Genomic DNA, 15,928 nt, shown 5'->3' on the forward strand with positions numbered 1-15,928 from the left:
AAGATAGAGGCACAAGGGTAAGTGAGCGTTAACAAGCGTTGGAATAGGAAAGAAGGGGCTGCCGTGTAAGACAAGAAATTTACCGTCGACTATCTTTTTTAGATTTTCTGATTCGACATTACCTAGACTAGCTAACCAGCCAGTTTCCATTTTCTTATGGCCGGGGTCTTACTTTGGTTTTTTCTTCAATTCCACACTCTTACAAAATGTACTCCGGACGCTTATCCATCTATATTTGTAAAAATAATGAAAGTCGAGAACGATTAGTTTCTCCATTGCGATCTTCGAAGATTGCGATAAATAAGTGTAGCTACTAAATGCCTCACTATCTCCTGTCGTAACAGCCAGTTTATCAGCAACAAAAAGATTCGCGATGAAACATAATAATTTTGTTCGAAGGGAAAATTTGCCTACACAAAAAGGCGATGATGGTGGCGGCGAAAGCAAAGACGGATGCGGTGTTAGCTCAAATTCTGTGAATCCAATAAACCCAAACTCTGTACACCCAAATACAATAGTAAACCCCAAGACACATTGGGGACACCGACATCCTTATTGTTCCAGCAAACTATGTCAATTGTTTATTGTCTTTTGGAAATTATTTGTATAAACTTTTGTATTGTATATTTAATTTTGCATTTGACACAATTTTGTATTTGATACTTAATTTTGTAACTAAAACCACGTCTTGTATTTCATAAATCACTTTTAATAAAACTGTACATGATTATATAGATATTTTTTTGCTTTTGTAACTATATTGACTTATGAAATATCATATCATTTATTTGTTGGACATGTTTCACTTGGAGTTATGAATGACAACAATGCCAATAATTATTATAAGTAATTAATGCGAAAGTAATAATAAAAATATTGGACACTAAATTGTTCAAAATTAACAATTGCACTGAGAGGGTAGAAAAGGTGACAATAAAGGAGGACATATAAGTTTAAGCAATATTAAAATTATAAGTATAATATACACTATATAACTTCTTTACTAGGTGTGGATATTCCTAGAGCTTCCTCGTAACCCACTTTTGTTTCGTGCTTGTCTGAAAATGAAAAACAAAATTTTAATATTAAAATAACGTTCAAAACATCTGCCAAAACGGAGGAGATATGTCGCACGTGAAGCAAAATACTGTCGTAACGCAAAAATAGTGGAATTAAGAAAACACGATGTTATGTTTGCTTCTGCCCCCGAGACCACTGTCATTGCAATGTAATGCATAACACCCCGTCCACTCTCGTCAACGGCCCTCGTGATACTGACTGGGTGTACCCACGCGCGGACACACGAGACAATATGTAGGTATGTCAAGTCGCAGACACTACACACGATTTGAAAATTCATAAATAAATACTGAATTAATCTTGTTGCGAATAATGGGATTTTTTTAATATACATAATCTATTTACAAATTAGAATATAAATTTATTGGCTCCATTCAGTAATTTTTTGAACTTTCAAATCGTGAATTCTCAATTCTACATATAATTTTTGAGTTACGACAGTATTTGATTTCATGTGCGATGTGTCGAAACAACCAACAAGATTGCATTGTTCTATTTCTTTTTTTAATTAGTAAATAGCGGCTGTTCGGTAGCTAAAATGTGATGGAAAGTATTAGATAAAGTAGAGATTCAATTAACATCTTTTAACATCTTGATTTCAATGAATATTATGAGTTTATGCTACCATGATATTAATTTATTTTTTTGTGAAATTACTTCACTAGTTTATTATAATCATCAATCGAAATCCAGAATTCGAAGATCTTTGTTCTTGGTTTTAAAGGATTTTTTTGTAGAAACTCGAGTTCTGGAGTTGAGTGAAGAACAACTTACAAAGATCTCTCACAGATGGCGCTAAGGCAAAAAAACCGTAAAAACCAAAAACAAAGATCTGTAACAAACGCACAGAACAATTCATAAGGTCTGCCGACTCTAATCTGTAGTTAAGTTCATTAGGCTTCCAAGGCTTTTTTGTGTTAATGAATGAATATAATTATTAAAGTAATAAAGTGGACAGCCATTCTGAGGTCAGGTTGGCTGATCCCTTTAAAAGATAAAGTTTACGAAATATATTTACCTTTCTTAGACTTCTTTTTCTTCGATGACTCTTTGTCCTTTGGCTCTTTCTTTGCCTTCTTATGCTTTTCTGTCTTAGAGCTGTTGAAATCTCCCTCTGCGTTCACGATCTTGGATTTATTTTTTTCTACTTTATCGTTTGCCGTGACCATATTCTCCCCTATTTCATTTTTATTAGTATCCGTTAACATTAAGTCTACCTCTTTATTGTGTTTGGACTTCTTTTCTTTCTTTTTCTTTTTGTCAGTGCTCTTCTCTGATTTCGTCTTGGACTGTTTCGGCTTCTTGTTCAATAAAGGCAATAAACCACTTTCTGGCGTTGGGTATTGATGTATTCTAGATGTTAGCAACTCTTCTTCTCGTAACGGTCTGTTGAAAATATTTCGAAAGATCAGTTGTAATAATTCATGGTCTATGTTGTAGCGTAAATAGATCGACATAGTATGTTATGATAATTTAAAAAAAAATGAGGCATGTTTAAAATAATTATCACAATGATATAAAGAGGGTTATCACCAACTCAACCATGGTGAAATATAGAGGACAATTATTGGTCAATTACACATACCTATCGCAATTACCAATCGTGATATTTTAAAATAACGTCAAAATTACGTATTGTATATATATATATATTGCATATAACGGTTTATAACTCTCGATTCTGGTTTATTTATTTACTATTTTAGAGGGTACAAACAGCTTGTATCACAATATGATAGAAACTACATTAAATAATTATAAGCAGAACAGTTCCCTAAAAAAATACAATAATAAATAAACATTGACAAAACTAAATGACATTGTACACGCAAATACACACATGACACATTATACAAGCAAAGTAACTCGCCTTTAGTGATAAAAAATGAACTAGATAATACTTTCATAACGCATGTACAGCTAGTGTTAAATAAATCGAAATCGTAACGGGCGGAAACATTGTTAAAGTTACTGCTCCCACACCATACAAACGAGTTCCGTCTGTAATTTTGTAGAACGACAGGCAAATGAATTAGTAAGTTATTACGCAAATGCTTAGCTGGAACCCTTAAGAGGGCACCGAGTTTCTGACGCTAATTGATTTTAAGTATTCTACGTGCTCCGTGTATGTGTGCGTCTACAGCCGTGTGTAAGCCGAAGCGACACAACTTCCATGTCTGACGGCCGAAGCAGGGCTAAAGCGGACAGAGGGGAAGCGTGGCGGTTCTGCCTGGTATTAGCGGATCGTGTGCGAGTTTCGAAAATGTACTGAGTGCACGTTATAGAAAAGATGTAGTTTTGTTATTATTCTAAAACTGATGCTCTTCCTTAAGTATTTACGCAGTATGAAGGGTTTATTTTGTTTTTTAGAGATAACTTATATGTATATGGGGGCCTTATTTGATTGAAGCTGCGATTCCACCAAAGCTGTGCGACGCTAAGCGGTGCGAGGATGTGTAGCGGCGCTGTGAAACGGTGTGATGGCTTCCACCAAAGCTGTGCGAGGTAGCTAAGCGGTGCGAGAATTTTTCTGCTGTTTCACATTCCTTGCACATATTTCGTTCTATTTTGTATGTACAAATACTTAGCTCCTTTTCCACCAGAGCTGCGCTTAGCGAGGCAAGGCAAATGAAGTAATCCTATTGGTGGATTTTTTCCTCGCACTCGGCCTCGCTACCTCGCACATGTCCGGTGGAATCGCAGCCGAAAGACGGATAAAATATGTGCAGTACTCACACGTCGAGATCGAGATCTAACGCGCGGTGCGGGTCGTCGGGCGGCGGTTGAGCTTCGTCGTCGCTGGCCGCCGCGCCTTCGGGCAGCTCGCCGCCCGCCGCCACTGCTGGCCTCACCGACTCCGCCGCTGAGTCTGCAAATTTACTCACTATTAATCACTGTCCAAATAATTTGTTGCTCTCGTTGTATACTAATGTGTTTATTCAACTGACTATAGTCTGTCTTTAAAATGGAATAAAATGACAGTACATTGTGCAAGTGTTGCTCGCTTCAAAGCAGCTAGTGATTGCAGTCGATAAATATTCTATCGATATCGACTAAATGTTGGTTGCGCTTATGCAATAAATAGCTGAAGTTGTTTCATTTGAATCATCATCGGCTCGTTATTCGTCCAACTGCTGGGCACAGATTCATTTGAATTGTCATTTTTTGTAAGTTCATATTATACATACTCTACAATTAGAACTATATCTTTTAAATAATAAAAATAAAAATATAAAGAGGACACATATTTTAAAGGTTTTAATTTTAATTCAATGTAGATAATCAAATCCGCCTATCCTTAATAAAATGTATATGAATAAAAATTGATTTCGATACTTGTAGGCCAACCGTAAAAACAAGAATTAAGAAGGCAGTAACGCAATTAATAGAATGTCGTAACATTCACAATTTACGACATTTTTGGCAAAAAATTGCCTTGTTTATCTTATCAATAAAATTGTCGACTACAACTACATGCCTATATGAACTTTTAAGAAAACTGGCAACCCTGCAAATTTCACTTTACTCCGTCTTTAAAAAAAGACAGACTGTACTTGATTAAAACTTTTAAGTTAGCGACCTAGACTAACACACAGCCGCATGTGATTGGTTAGAGATAAGCCACTAAAGCAGCATTCACAATTACACGCCAATTAATTAAATTGGCTCTGTAGCGTGTGGACTCGTGTTGTTTTCTCCATTTGCTACTTATCTGTGACTCCCACGGAAGAAAAAAAAAACAATGGAAGTGACTTAAGCCTCGATTACTATCAGAACCAATGTCGCCAAAACTCACACATTCATAATTTGAAACACTATGGAATCTTGATAATGATTGGTCGTAGTTTAAAATTTAAAAAGAAGTAACATATTCTGGATTACTCATATATTTCAATTCTATATTGGCATATATTTGAAAGCTCAATACCATCAATACCTATTATTGAAAGTTACGACGTTTTGTTTTCATATTGAAATTTTTCGCTGAACGACATCGAGTTCGAGATATTCTCTAAATTTTCTTTCTAATTTCTATACTTCTATTCTAAATTAATATATCTTAATAGAAAATTTAGAATAGATATAAATGAATATAATATATCTATTCTAAATTCTCCAAAAAAGGAAGAGACCATATTACAGCGACGTAAGGTTTAATTTAGTTTCTTGTAACAAAAAAAATCATTACGATAAACAAAAAATAAATAAAAGAAGACTTCATGATGATAATATTACAAGTGCGACTATCATTTTTGCACTCCAAAGTAGCGATATAAAATATTCTACGATTTACACGTACGACGTACAAAGCGAAAATGGCGAACTGAGCTCAAGTTTGGGGAACTCCGCGAACTGTTGACCTACATGCCACGCAAACTAAACACTTCTACTGTATGTATTGTTGTGCTGGTGGTGACTTTGACTTTCTTAAAAATATTCATTTATTTTTAACACCTTTATACACCAGCCCTTATATACGCTTGTTAACGCCCACATACCTTTGTACCTCTATCTTATGTCCTTGTCATTTTTATGAAGTAGTGCAAAAGAGAGCAGCCCATGCTAGGTCGCTAACTTAAATGTAGTATACATAGTATAGAATAATGATGAGAATAATGAACTTACCTTCGCTCTCCGTCTCAGTGGAATGCCGTTCCTTTTTGCTCTTTCGCTTCTTAGTCGGCCGCTTCTCCTTCTTCGGTTTCTTGGAACTCTCTCTTGACGTTAAGTACTTATCAGATCTCTTAGCTAAAACAAAAAGAATCTGATTAGTAAAGGCGTTAAGTCTAGTTAGTGTTCGATGCATTTCGTTGTTATTATCGCTGAAACATAACTTTGGAATAAATAATAGAATTACGTAATCGCCGTGTCAAAAGTAAAAAAATTTTTGAAGTGAATAATAATTTATTTATTGAGGTTATTCCACATATATTTTTATGAATTATTATAGCATTAAGAAACCTAGTTTGTTGTTCATGTGTAAAAATCTAAGACTAGATAACAGGAGTCAGTTAAGAGTTTGCTTACTTAATCAAAGTCAAAGTTCATTCAATAAATCGCAGCCTGTCTTATAATACAAACTGTGTCCTTAGTTTTGTACAGAAGACACGAGTTACTTTAAATCAATAGAATCGAAGTCCTTTTCTTGGACAATGATAACAAGTCCTGAGAGGTAGAAATGAAGTTAGAAGATTTTATAAGAAAAAAAACGTACGCCATTAGTGGTGTTATCATAAAAAAGAATGTCTTTTTTACTCTTTATTTATTTAGGGGTTTAGGTCATTATCGAACATGTCAACTCCATTAGAAAACCAATACCTCAAGAAAACATTTAATAAAACCCAGACAGATAGATCAAAACACTACCTAACCAAACATGCATACAATTTTTTTGCGATACTACATGTTTATGTCCGACAATACGGATTGTAACCATCCAACATCCGCAGAAACCAGCCTGTGCAAACAACTGCGCCGTGATAGGTTCCGTCCGAACACGCTCCCTGAGCAAATAATAATAATGGTTTATTTTCTCAACATAAGGAAATAAATATACACGTATTTTATAATAGACTAACAATTTTAAAAGTTGTACCTCTTGCGAGAGACTACAGACCGTACTAGGCAACTAAACTTGTATTACAGCTCACCAGGCTTTCACCCTCTCAGAGTAGTCTTAAGTAAAAGTAAAGTTAAATAATCTTAAAAGAAAAAAGCAACACACTGTTGAGCAATAAAAATTGTAAATACTATCAATTATGCTAAAAACGTACGTGTTAATGTAAGTGTACGTAGATGTACGGGCGCGCGCGCGTGTGTGTGCTTGCGGACGTGCGTGCGTGCGTGCGTGCTTGTGTGTGTGTGCGTGTGTGTGTGTGTGTGTGTGTGTGTGTGTGTGTGCGCGCGTGTGCGTGTGTGCGTGTGCGTGCGTCCGTGCGAGTGAGTGTGTGAGAATAATGAGTGTGATGAAATGATGTACATCCTTGGGAATACCACGCACGATAATTAATTGCATTACATTACTATGCATGCACTCACGCACGCAACCCACGCACGCACGCATACACGCCCTCTCCCTTATTCAATTGATGTGTTATACTACACGCGGGGTGCGTGCTTGGAGACCTATTATGTCACTAATCTAAGGCTCGTATTCTAGAACTCTACTCAATGCTCAAGTCAGGATTTGAGTATGGTTTAAAGCATTCGAAATCATACTCAAGTCCCTGCCATTAGGGTCGTATTTTCAGTGCTTGTGTTTCAATTGCAATCCTGACTTGAGCATTGAGTAGAGTTCTGGAATACGACCCAGAGTACCTTATTGTTAATATGCATCCTGTATCTTTGTGAGGAGAAATAAATAATTTTGTATTTAATTGTATTTATATTTTGAAGAGTAGCTTTCATTCACAAATACGCTACCCTCCTTGTCATGACTAAGGTAGTCGAAATTTTTTAGCGAAATTGAGTTATTAGCATATCGACTGTGAACTGGCAACTGGTACTATCCCAATTTTGACAACTTTACAGGAAGGAAGAACACTTTGAAGAAAAAATCATTTCTATGGCATCTGGTAATAAAGTAACAAAAATATTTAAAAATTACGAACTTTTATTTAATAAACCTGATGCTATATAAATGACGCAGACAATTTTTTTTTTTCGTCCTGTAAAGTTGATAAAATTCATATAGGACCGATTGCCAGTTCACAGTCGATATCTCGAATCATTATTTGATTTTCAATTCGGGACTTAATCGTGTATGAAAAAATATTTGTAATTCAACTCGACGGCGTTTCGAACGTGTTGCAACGTCCTTGGTCTCGACTTTGGACTTAAGTTTTAAAATCAAATAATATGTGAAAATTGTGAAAGTTTAAATCAATATGTCTGGCGTCTGAGAAACGAGATCTATAACCTCCTACATAATATAAGAAAAACCAATTGGTTTATATACCTTATTCAGTTTCAGTTTTATTGTTAAGCAAAATCCGCGTAAATGTCATTTTTCAGATCAGATGGCAATACCTAGAAAGGTACAAAAATGCAAATGCATTAGTTATGACAAGGAGGGCAGTACGACACTTCACCTTTGCGGTGGATATAGGTAAGGCTGTGTTAGAAGATCAAGACTACACCATCGCTTAAGGGCGCGTGACCACGCTAATAAAAGTCGTCGCAAGAATTGCAAGAATTCGTGTCGTTTCTACACACGAACTGTGTACACTGTCTCGGCGCTGGATAAGATAAAAATCTTGTCTACGCGCGACTCGACGCGCTCTGCCGCTATGGTATGGGGTGCATTGTCAGTAAACGAACGTTTATGCGCGTGAACTGCTGTTGCAAAGTACTACTGTTGCTCCACTAATTTCATTGCGACTAATAAAATGCATGATTTACTTATAAGTTTAGTAGAGGAACGACCCGTATTGTGCGACAAAACCTTAGAGATTTATAAAGATAAATGACGTACTTTTGAGGCATGAAGAGAAATATTTATTATTCTTAAGGAAGCTTTTCAAGAAATGACAATTACAGAAAATAAATTAATATGGTAAATACAAACATTAATTTCAAGTACACATTTCTTAAAATTATTATTAGGTAGATACTTAGGTAGTGTGTGATTTATGCGTATTTATCTTGCCATAGTAATGCACCTATATCGGAGGAAAAATAATTAGTATTCTCGTTAATGTACTGACACGTTTATCTTACACACGTCTGCCCGAAAGCATTCGTATTCGTGAACATACTCGTCATTTTCTTATCTGCAACAGACACGACATATTTTCGTGGCAAGATCCAACAAAATTCTTGTCGTGTACAAGACCATTCTCATCTTTTCTGTAGCTGACACGTCAAATTTCTTAGCGTGTACACGCGCCGTTAGAGTTAAAACCTCGCATACGCGTTTTCACATAGTTCGTTTTTACTGTTGTTGTTGTTATTGTTGAAGAAAAACCTACAAACTCCTTGCTCAAACACATTATTCAAGAAATTTAACAGCCTCAATAACCGAACGGTTACCATGCTGTACTGCCACGCAGAGGTCTCGGTTAGATTCCCGGGCCGGGAGAAATATTTGTATGGCCTATATTAATTCTCTCGTGAGTTTGGGTGTAATTTGTTGTTGTCTACCTCTGTGTGTGTCCATGGCGCCCGCGATACAGGGTTTCCCTAATGCGAGGCTATGAGTCTGTGCGTTATTATTATTAATGTAGTATGTGAAAGAGGTATAATTTAACTAATTAAAATGCTAACTACAAACATTATTCCGTTTACTACATTTTACACCATATTTTTATCTTCGTCCTGAAAAATTACATAGAAATCACATACGAGGTATTCACTATAAGACGACGATATCGAGCTTGACACTTAGGATTTAAATTTAACTCTAAGACGCTTGCGATAAGAACGTTAATTACAAAAGCATTACCAGCCCAAGCATGCAAGTTATACTTACTATGTATTTGCAGTGGGACTTCAAGCGCGATCTCGGCAACGGGCACTTCGTCCTGCTGGTACGACCTCGGAGAGTCGTCCTTCAGGTAATGAGGGTTGTTGGCCTGCTCTGCGCGTCGGATCTCGCGCAGCTGTAATATTAATAACATTAGTCATGCAAGGGTTTAACTCGGTTGTTTTAAACATAGTAAAGACACGTAGCGTAACTCCATACAAATGTAAAAGCGCTGCTTGTATGTGTGCACGCTTGCTGCTCCATGTACGGACGTACACAATCGCATTATCTCGCGGTGCTCTCGCGTTGCATTGCGCGGGTTCTCTCACGCGCTATTAATTATAGAATTTAAGCAGCCGTTCGGTGTTTAAAAAATGGCATCAAATAATGGACGTGTTTATTGTTCTGTTTGAGGTAGTTTGATCTGTGTCTCAAGTTCAGAATTGTTCAGCGTTTCATTTCTATTGCATAATTATACTCCATAATCAAAATACCAATCCGCCATTCTGGTATAAAAATATCAATACGTAAATACCTGTTGTATTTGACAAAGGTTTTTCCATACAGCACGAGAATACTGCGATTTTCTCTTTTGATTGATGCGGTTCTCAATTCGACTGTACCTTTTACTTATGGATGTTTGGTACTTTTTGAGGATTCTTTTTTTGTTGGAAAGAGGGTACCCCAGAAGTGGTCCCATTTAATTCCCATTCAATTTGAAGACAATATTCCACCTCTAAGGGTGGCAAACTAGGGGATGAATGACAAAGATCGGTTTTTTTAGTACTCAGTACTGAGATTATTTCAAAGTATGTTTACGATCTGTAGGTACAACTAAAATAATAACGTGTGTGTAAATAAAAATAAAATAGTAACGTGTGTGGGTACACGATTGACGTATCGAACAGGCTGGAATTAACAGTACTTGTTTTTTTTTATTATTATCAAGTGATGGACGAACAAGTCGTGTGCTTGTTCGTCCCGTCACTTGCATTTTGTATGAAAAACATTTTTTTTTTAATTTGACCAATTTCTGATGTCCCGGTTTTTTTTCATCCCGCACAATTAATTCATCATTATAAGAAGCTGAATCTATCAGCATTAAAAACCAATCAACTTTATTCATTTTGTATGAAAAACACTTTATAAAATATGACCAACTTCTGTTGTCCCCATTTTTTTCTGCCTTACATAAAAATGATCCTTACATAAAACTGAGTCAATCAGCACAAAAAAAAGGATAAATTTTATTCATTTTTACATGCCAAAACTGTTTTCACAAAAAAAGACGTAATGGTTCCTTCTATGGTTCTTCTATGGTTTCGAATTTCCCCATACTGACCCAATAAAAAAAAAGCACTGTAAATATATCTACTCATCATATTTATTCTTATAAGTACCCACTTCTATTCTTTTTAGAAAAAAAAATATTTTTCATATGAAAACCGTGTCTGGAAAACTCTACGATTCCGGCTTGCCTAGTGAGGGGACCGTGATATTAAGAAATTGTAAACATTTTCTGTCAAATATTTTTTTTCAATTATATCGTAATTCGTTCACGGAACGCTAGCAAAGGCAAAAAGTAAACTCACCATTTGTAACTCCTCCTGCGTGAGTTGTTGCAAAGGCCTTACTTCAGGCTGCGGCGTGGCGAATACTGCGCCTTCACCTTCCTCCTCTGAACTCGAACTATCCGACGACCAGCGGTCGCGAGACATCCATTTGTCCAAATCGAGACTGAAATATACACATACATACCATCACGCCTATCTCCAAGTGCGATAGGTATAAAATTACGGATCTCTCTTCTAGCTGTTATTTAATAATCTCTGTAAAATTAATTTCTATTACTGAATTCGAGTGAAATATCGTATTTCGGTAATTTTTAGGTTTATTTTGGCTAATTTATTGTAAAATAAAAAATGTTTCAGGATATTACACTCGAATACTAAGGAATACTTCATAATATTCTAGAACATTTAAATAATAAAAATTGTCACCGAAATTAGATATAGAAAGCTAGCCTGAAAATTACTTACATACACAGCTTATGTGATAATAAGCCTTACGTCGTTCTCACGCAACTAACATCGTAGGTATTGTCGATTGAAATTTAATATACAATTAGTAGAATGAGTCGTTTAAATGGCAACACTGAGACAAGTTTGACAAATAATTGGTAAAAATAGTGACTCAAAAGGCAATACTGACAAAGTCAAATAATGGTAGAAATAGTGGCTTAAATAGCAACACTGGGAAGACTTTGACCAATAATTGGAAGCAATGGTTTTAACGGCAGCACTCAGCCGGAAAGACAATATCAATGTCACCAGGATGTCCTTCGGCTTAAGTTTACAGGTTCGGAAAAAAATCAAACAGTTTTGATGGTTCTCACAAAGATAAAAATAAACATACTCAGTAGGCATAGGCACTTTCTTCTGCGCCTTTGGAGCCACGGGCTTGAGTTCACCATCGAACATGTCAGCTAGCTCCTCGATGAGACCTCCACTAAAGCTTTGTGATGGTTCCTCGCCGTTCACTGGCGCCACATCGCCATCTGGACCGCCGTTGCTGTAAGAAAGATATGCAATTTAGTTAAATAACACAATGAACCCTGGCGTACGGAAAGTCCCATAAATCTTAGAAGACGTAAAATATATACATTACAAGGAGTTCTATTGCTATTAAAACCCTACATCAAGCATCACTTTAGTTCGAATATAGCTTCCAGTGCAACGGAACAAGATCCGTCAATGTGCAGCTTGAGTGCTGTCGTCGTCTGTAGTTTATTTACTAATTGTTAAATAATGTATATCAGTGGCGAAATGTCGATGTTTTCTTTTTCTCTTTCTGCACATTAGTGCACGCAAAATTTTACGATTGTATATTGTTTCCAGTCGAGATAACATGTAACAGTGACCTTTGACCTCAATTGACAATAGCACATTTTTCCCAAAAGCCTTTTATAAAATTTGACCTTGTAGACGCATGTTTGGTCATAATATTCATATTAGTTTTATATCTTTGTAACTAGTTGTTGACAAAAAAACAATAGTAAAATTGACTTTTAAAGGCCCTCAAAGGAAGTTGTAGCCTGTGATGTGATAACGTACTTCCTGAATACAAACCGATATTACGTTTGATGAATTAATATTATCGAGTTCTTAGGTTTTCGCGATTGTTACACATAGGAAATGAAACTATTTTTCCGGATTTACTTCTTTTTTTTTGGATTTACTTCACGTTTCATCACGGTTGTCAACCGTGACCATGGGACCTGTAAAGGGCCCGAAACGTCGGTTTGTTTGAAAAAACAAATATACGCGATTTAAATCCGGAAAAATAGTTTCATTTCCTATGAATTAATATTAGTCTCAAGTTTTTTTAGTTTAATGGAATTGGGTGCATGCTATTTAAAGACTTTTTTAATCATTATTCCAAGTTATTATCAATTATTTTTTAAATATAAAGATATCTCTCGTATCTGCTTTTCCAAAAACAAAAAGTATTTCCTAATATAATTTATTAGACAATTAAATTATATATTGTACACAGAAACTGAAAACACACAAATTCAAATAAGTATGGTTTTTTCTCCTCACTAGTCGCGACGTCAGACCAACGACTGGCGCTTCCGCTTTTTCGAAATGAGCTGGTTTAAATTTATTGACAAAAAAATTATATACATCATATCATATTTTTATTAAAAAAAAAATAGAAGTGTTTGTGTTATATTTTTGATGTAGATTCTACTTCAGTCATAAAAAATATATGTGAAGTAGTAGTCAGTTACCAGAATTTGCTTAATAAATTTACTTCCATTTTAATTGTGAAAAATATTTATAATACCTGTTCTCGTGAGGTATGAGTGTGGTTTCGGTTTCTCCTCGCAATTCGGGGGCTAAAGCGACATCCTCAGGGCTGAGTTTGCGTAGTACAAGGGACAGTAACGCGGTGGCGTTGTGAGCTCGCTCTTGGACCTCCATGTCTTCGCTGCAGAGGAGCGGGCGCATGCCGGCCAGTGTTTCGCGGATCACCTGAAGTAAACTTCAACTTCTAAAACTTCAAAAAAGGAGGAGGTTCTCAATTCGACTGTATGTTTTTTTTTTGTATATATGTGACGTGATAATACATGTGAACCGATTTTGATGACTCCTTTTTTGTTGTAAATAGGATACCTTAGAAGTGGTCCCGTTTAAATATGAACAGATATTCCATTATTCCAGTACTGAGATTATCCTCAAACAAGCTCGGAAATTTTGCATTTTCAACAAAATAACACACAAAATTTGCCATTTATGGAACGTGCAACTCTTTGCCGGCTTAGGCCGGAAAATAGGTACGAAAATCCATTACTGTCCGCTGCTCTAAACTTTTAAATATGTCTACTAACAAAGAGCTATGTAAACAGACTAAAGAAATAGTACATTATTGCAAAGGTCGGAAAGTAAAGGATTGCAGAACGAGTATGAGTTGCAAGGCCGAGAATAGCGAAGCCATGTATTATATAAGTCAGGCAACCCGTGTTCTCGCCGAGATATATACAGTGCTTTTCTCAAACAATCAGAAAACATTATACGTTTTTCGAAATTCCTTAAAATTGACAGTTTAAAAAATTGGAGAAGGCGAGTAAGCGGTTCTTTACATTTTGCTGTTTTCTGAACTTCAAGCATCGAATCTATTCGAATATTACGGAAATTGACGATCGTATTGTTGACTAAGATTACACATGAGGCATTCTAAATAGAAATAGTACTTTAATGCATGTAAAGGCCTGACGTATATAAAATAAAATGAAAAATAAATATAGCAGCTACTCCATCACAAGGCATCTCGTTGTCTTAGAATTTCAATTAACATTATTCTACTGAAAAGGTGATACAAGTACCCCAATGGCTGCGTCAACGTCATTTTTCTGTTCATAGATCCTGAGCAACTTGGCGGCGAGCTTCAGAGCCGCGTGAACACAGACGGCGCGCGCGCGCATGTGGCCGCCGCCCACGCCTGCGCACAGCGTCAGCGGAGATATGGACTCGCGCATCACTTGCTCTTCGCTGTGGGTGGAAGTAAAACCAATCTTTTCAGTTCAATCGTTGCAGTTCAGAGGTAAAGAACCTTAAGTTTTAAATAGTTTTTTATTACAGTGTTTTAAAGATAATGAAACTTTTATTACGCTTTTAAAAGTAATTTTATTTGACATATTTTATTTGACCTTAAGGTCAAATAAAATATGTTGAATAGAAAACAAACGACGACAGCACTTAATTGCTTCCGTGGCCGAACGGTTACCATGCCGGACTGCCACGCAGAGGTCCTAGGTTCGATTCCCGGGCCGGGAGAAATATTTGTATGGCCTACATTTATTTCTCTCGTGAGTTTGGGTGTAATTTGTGTTTGTCTATGTATGTATCCATGGCACCCGCGACACAGGGTTTCCCTAGTGCGGGGCTATGATGAGTGTGTGCGTTATTATTATTATAATGTTTTTTTACCATTGCGTGATATTTAGCCTTAAAATAAATGTTATAAAACATCAAAAATCCAAAATACGGACTTAAGGTCTTTTACTTCTCATCTAAAGAATTGGATTCCAGGAATTGTTCATAGGTTCACAAAGACATGACATCTTTCGGATCATATGAAATGTTTTATATAAACAAGAATAGTATGTAATCTGCCTAATTTTAGCCAAGAAACTATACCTACCGAAATTATTAAAAGCACAGTATGTAGCAGGGTATTGTATTTGAGAATATGTATAAACACATGTTATGTTGTATTTAGAGGTGGTTACGTTAATAAATATTCATATTAAATTCGCGTATAACAAAAAAATTATATATAATAAAATTATATATAGTACAGAGAATTTCGAAGACTATGCAGACACTGCTGGGCACGGGTGTCCTCTCAGGCGGGGGTTTAGGCCATAGATCCGCCACACTGGCCCAGTGCAGATAGGGAACTCGCACGTTTTCCTAGGGCTGTGAGCCTTCTTCGACGTACAGGTATCATCACGATATTTTCCTTCACTGAAATGCTCCTGGTAAATTTCAAATTCAATTTCGCATATAAATTCCGAGATACTCAAAGGTCCCGCCCGGATTCGAACCCACGGCCTCTGCTTGAGAGACAGTAAGTCATTAGGCTGCCACGACTTCATGTATAAATGGATAATGTGCATCTGTTCATGTACAAATAGATAATTATGACATACTGGCAGTACTCAGCGAGGACATAAGCCGCGGCGTACAGCACCTCTCTGGTGGCCGGTCCGGGTGGCGCGGCGGATGCGCGCGCGCAGATGGACGCGCACTCGCGCGCCGCGAACGAACGCACGTCCGCTACACGCGCGCCCACTTCCGTCAACTGACCCGCTATTAT

At 36.6% G+C, this 15,928-nt stretch overlaps 1 protein-coding gene across 1 annotated transcript in view; it reads right to left on the reverse strand.

Moving 5' to 3' along the window:
* Positions 1–724: 724 nt before the first annotated feature.
* LOC113233053 (AP-3 complex subunit delta) overlaps positions 725–15,928 on the reverse strand; it is a 28,711-nt gene continuing 13,507 nt past the window's right edge. Inside the window, exons 11-20 of the mRNA XM_026468014.1 lie at positions 15,762–15,928; positions 14,433–14,598; positions 13,394–13,581; positions 11,960–12,115; positions 11,137–11,281; positions 9,551–9,680; positions 5,707–5,829; positions 3,817–3,949; positions 2,099–2,466; positions 725–1,058 (exon numbers count right to left, since the gene is read on the reverse strand). The exon at positions 15,762–15,928 is cut by the window's right edge and continues 1 nt beyond it. Coding sequence (XP_026323799.1) covers positions 988–1,058; positions 2,099–2,466; positions 3,817–3,949; positions 5,707–5,829; positions 9,551–9,680; positions 11,137–11,281; positions 11,960–12,115; positions 13,394–13,581; positions 14,433–14,598; positions 15,762–15,928 — 1,647 coding nt within the window. The 3' untranslated portion in view covers positions 725–987. The remainder of the gene's footprint in view (positions 1,059–2,098; positions 2,467–3,816; positions 3,950–5,706; positions 5,830–9,550; positions 9,681–11,136; positions 11,282–11,959; positions 12,116–13,393; positions 13,582–14,432; positions 14,599–15,761) is intronic.

Source organism: Hyposmocoma kahamanoa, unplaced genomic scaffold (genome assembly GCF_003589595.1).
Source record: "Hyposmocoma kahamanoa isolate Upper Pololo Valley unplaced genomic scaffold, ASM358959v1 78, whole genome shotgun sequence".
Taxonomy (NCBI): domain Eukaryota; kingdom Metazoa; phylum Arthropoda; class Insecta; order Lepidoptera; family Cosmopterigidae; genus Hyposmocoma; species Hyposmocoma kahamanoa.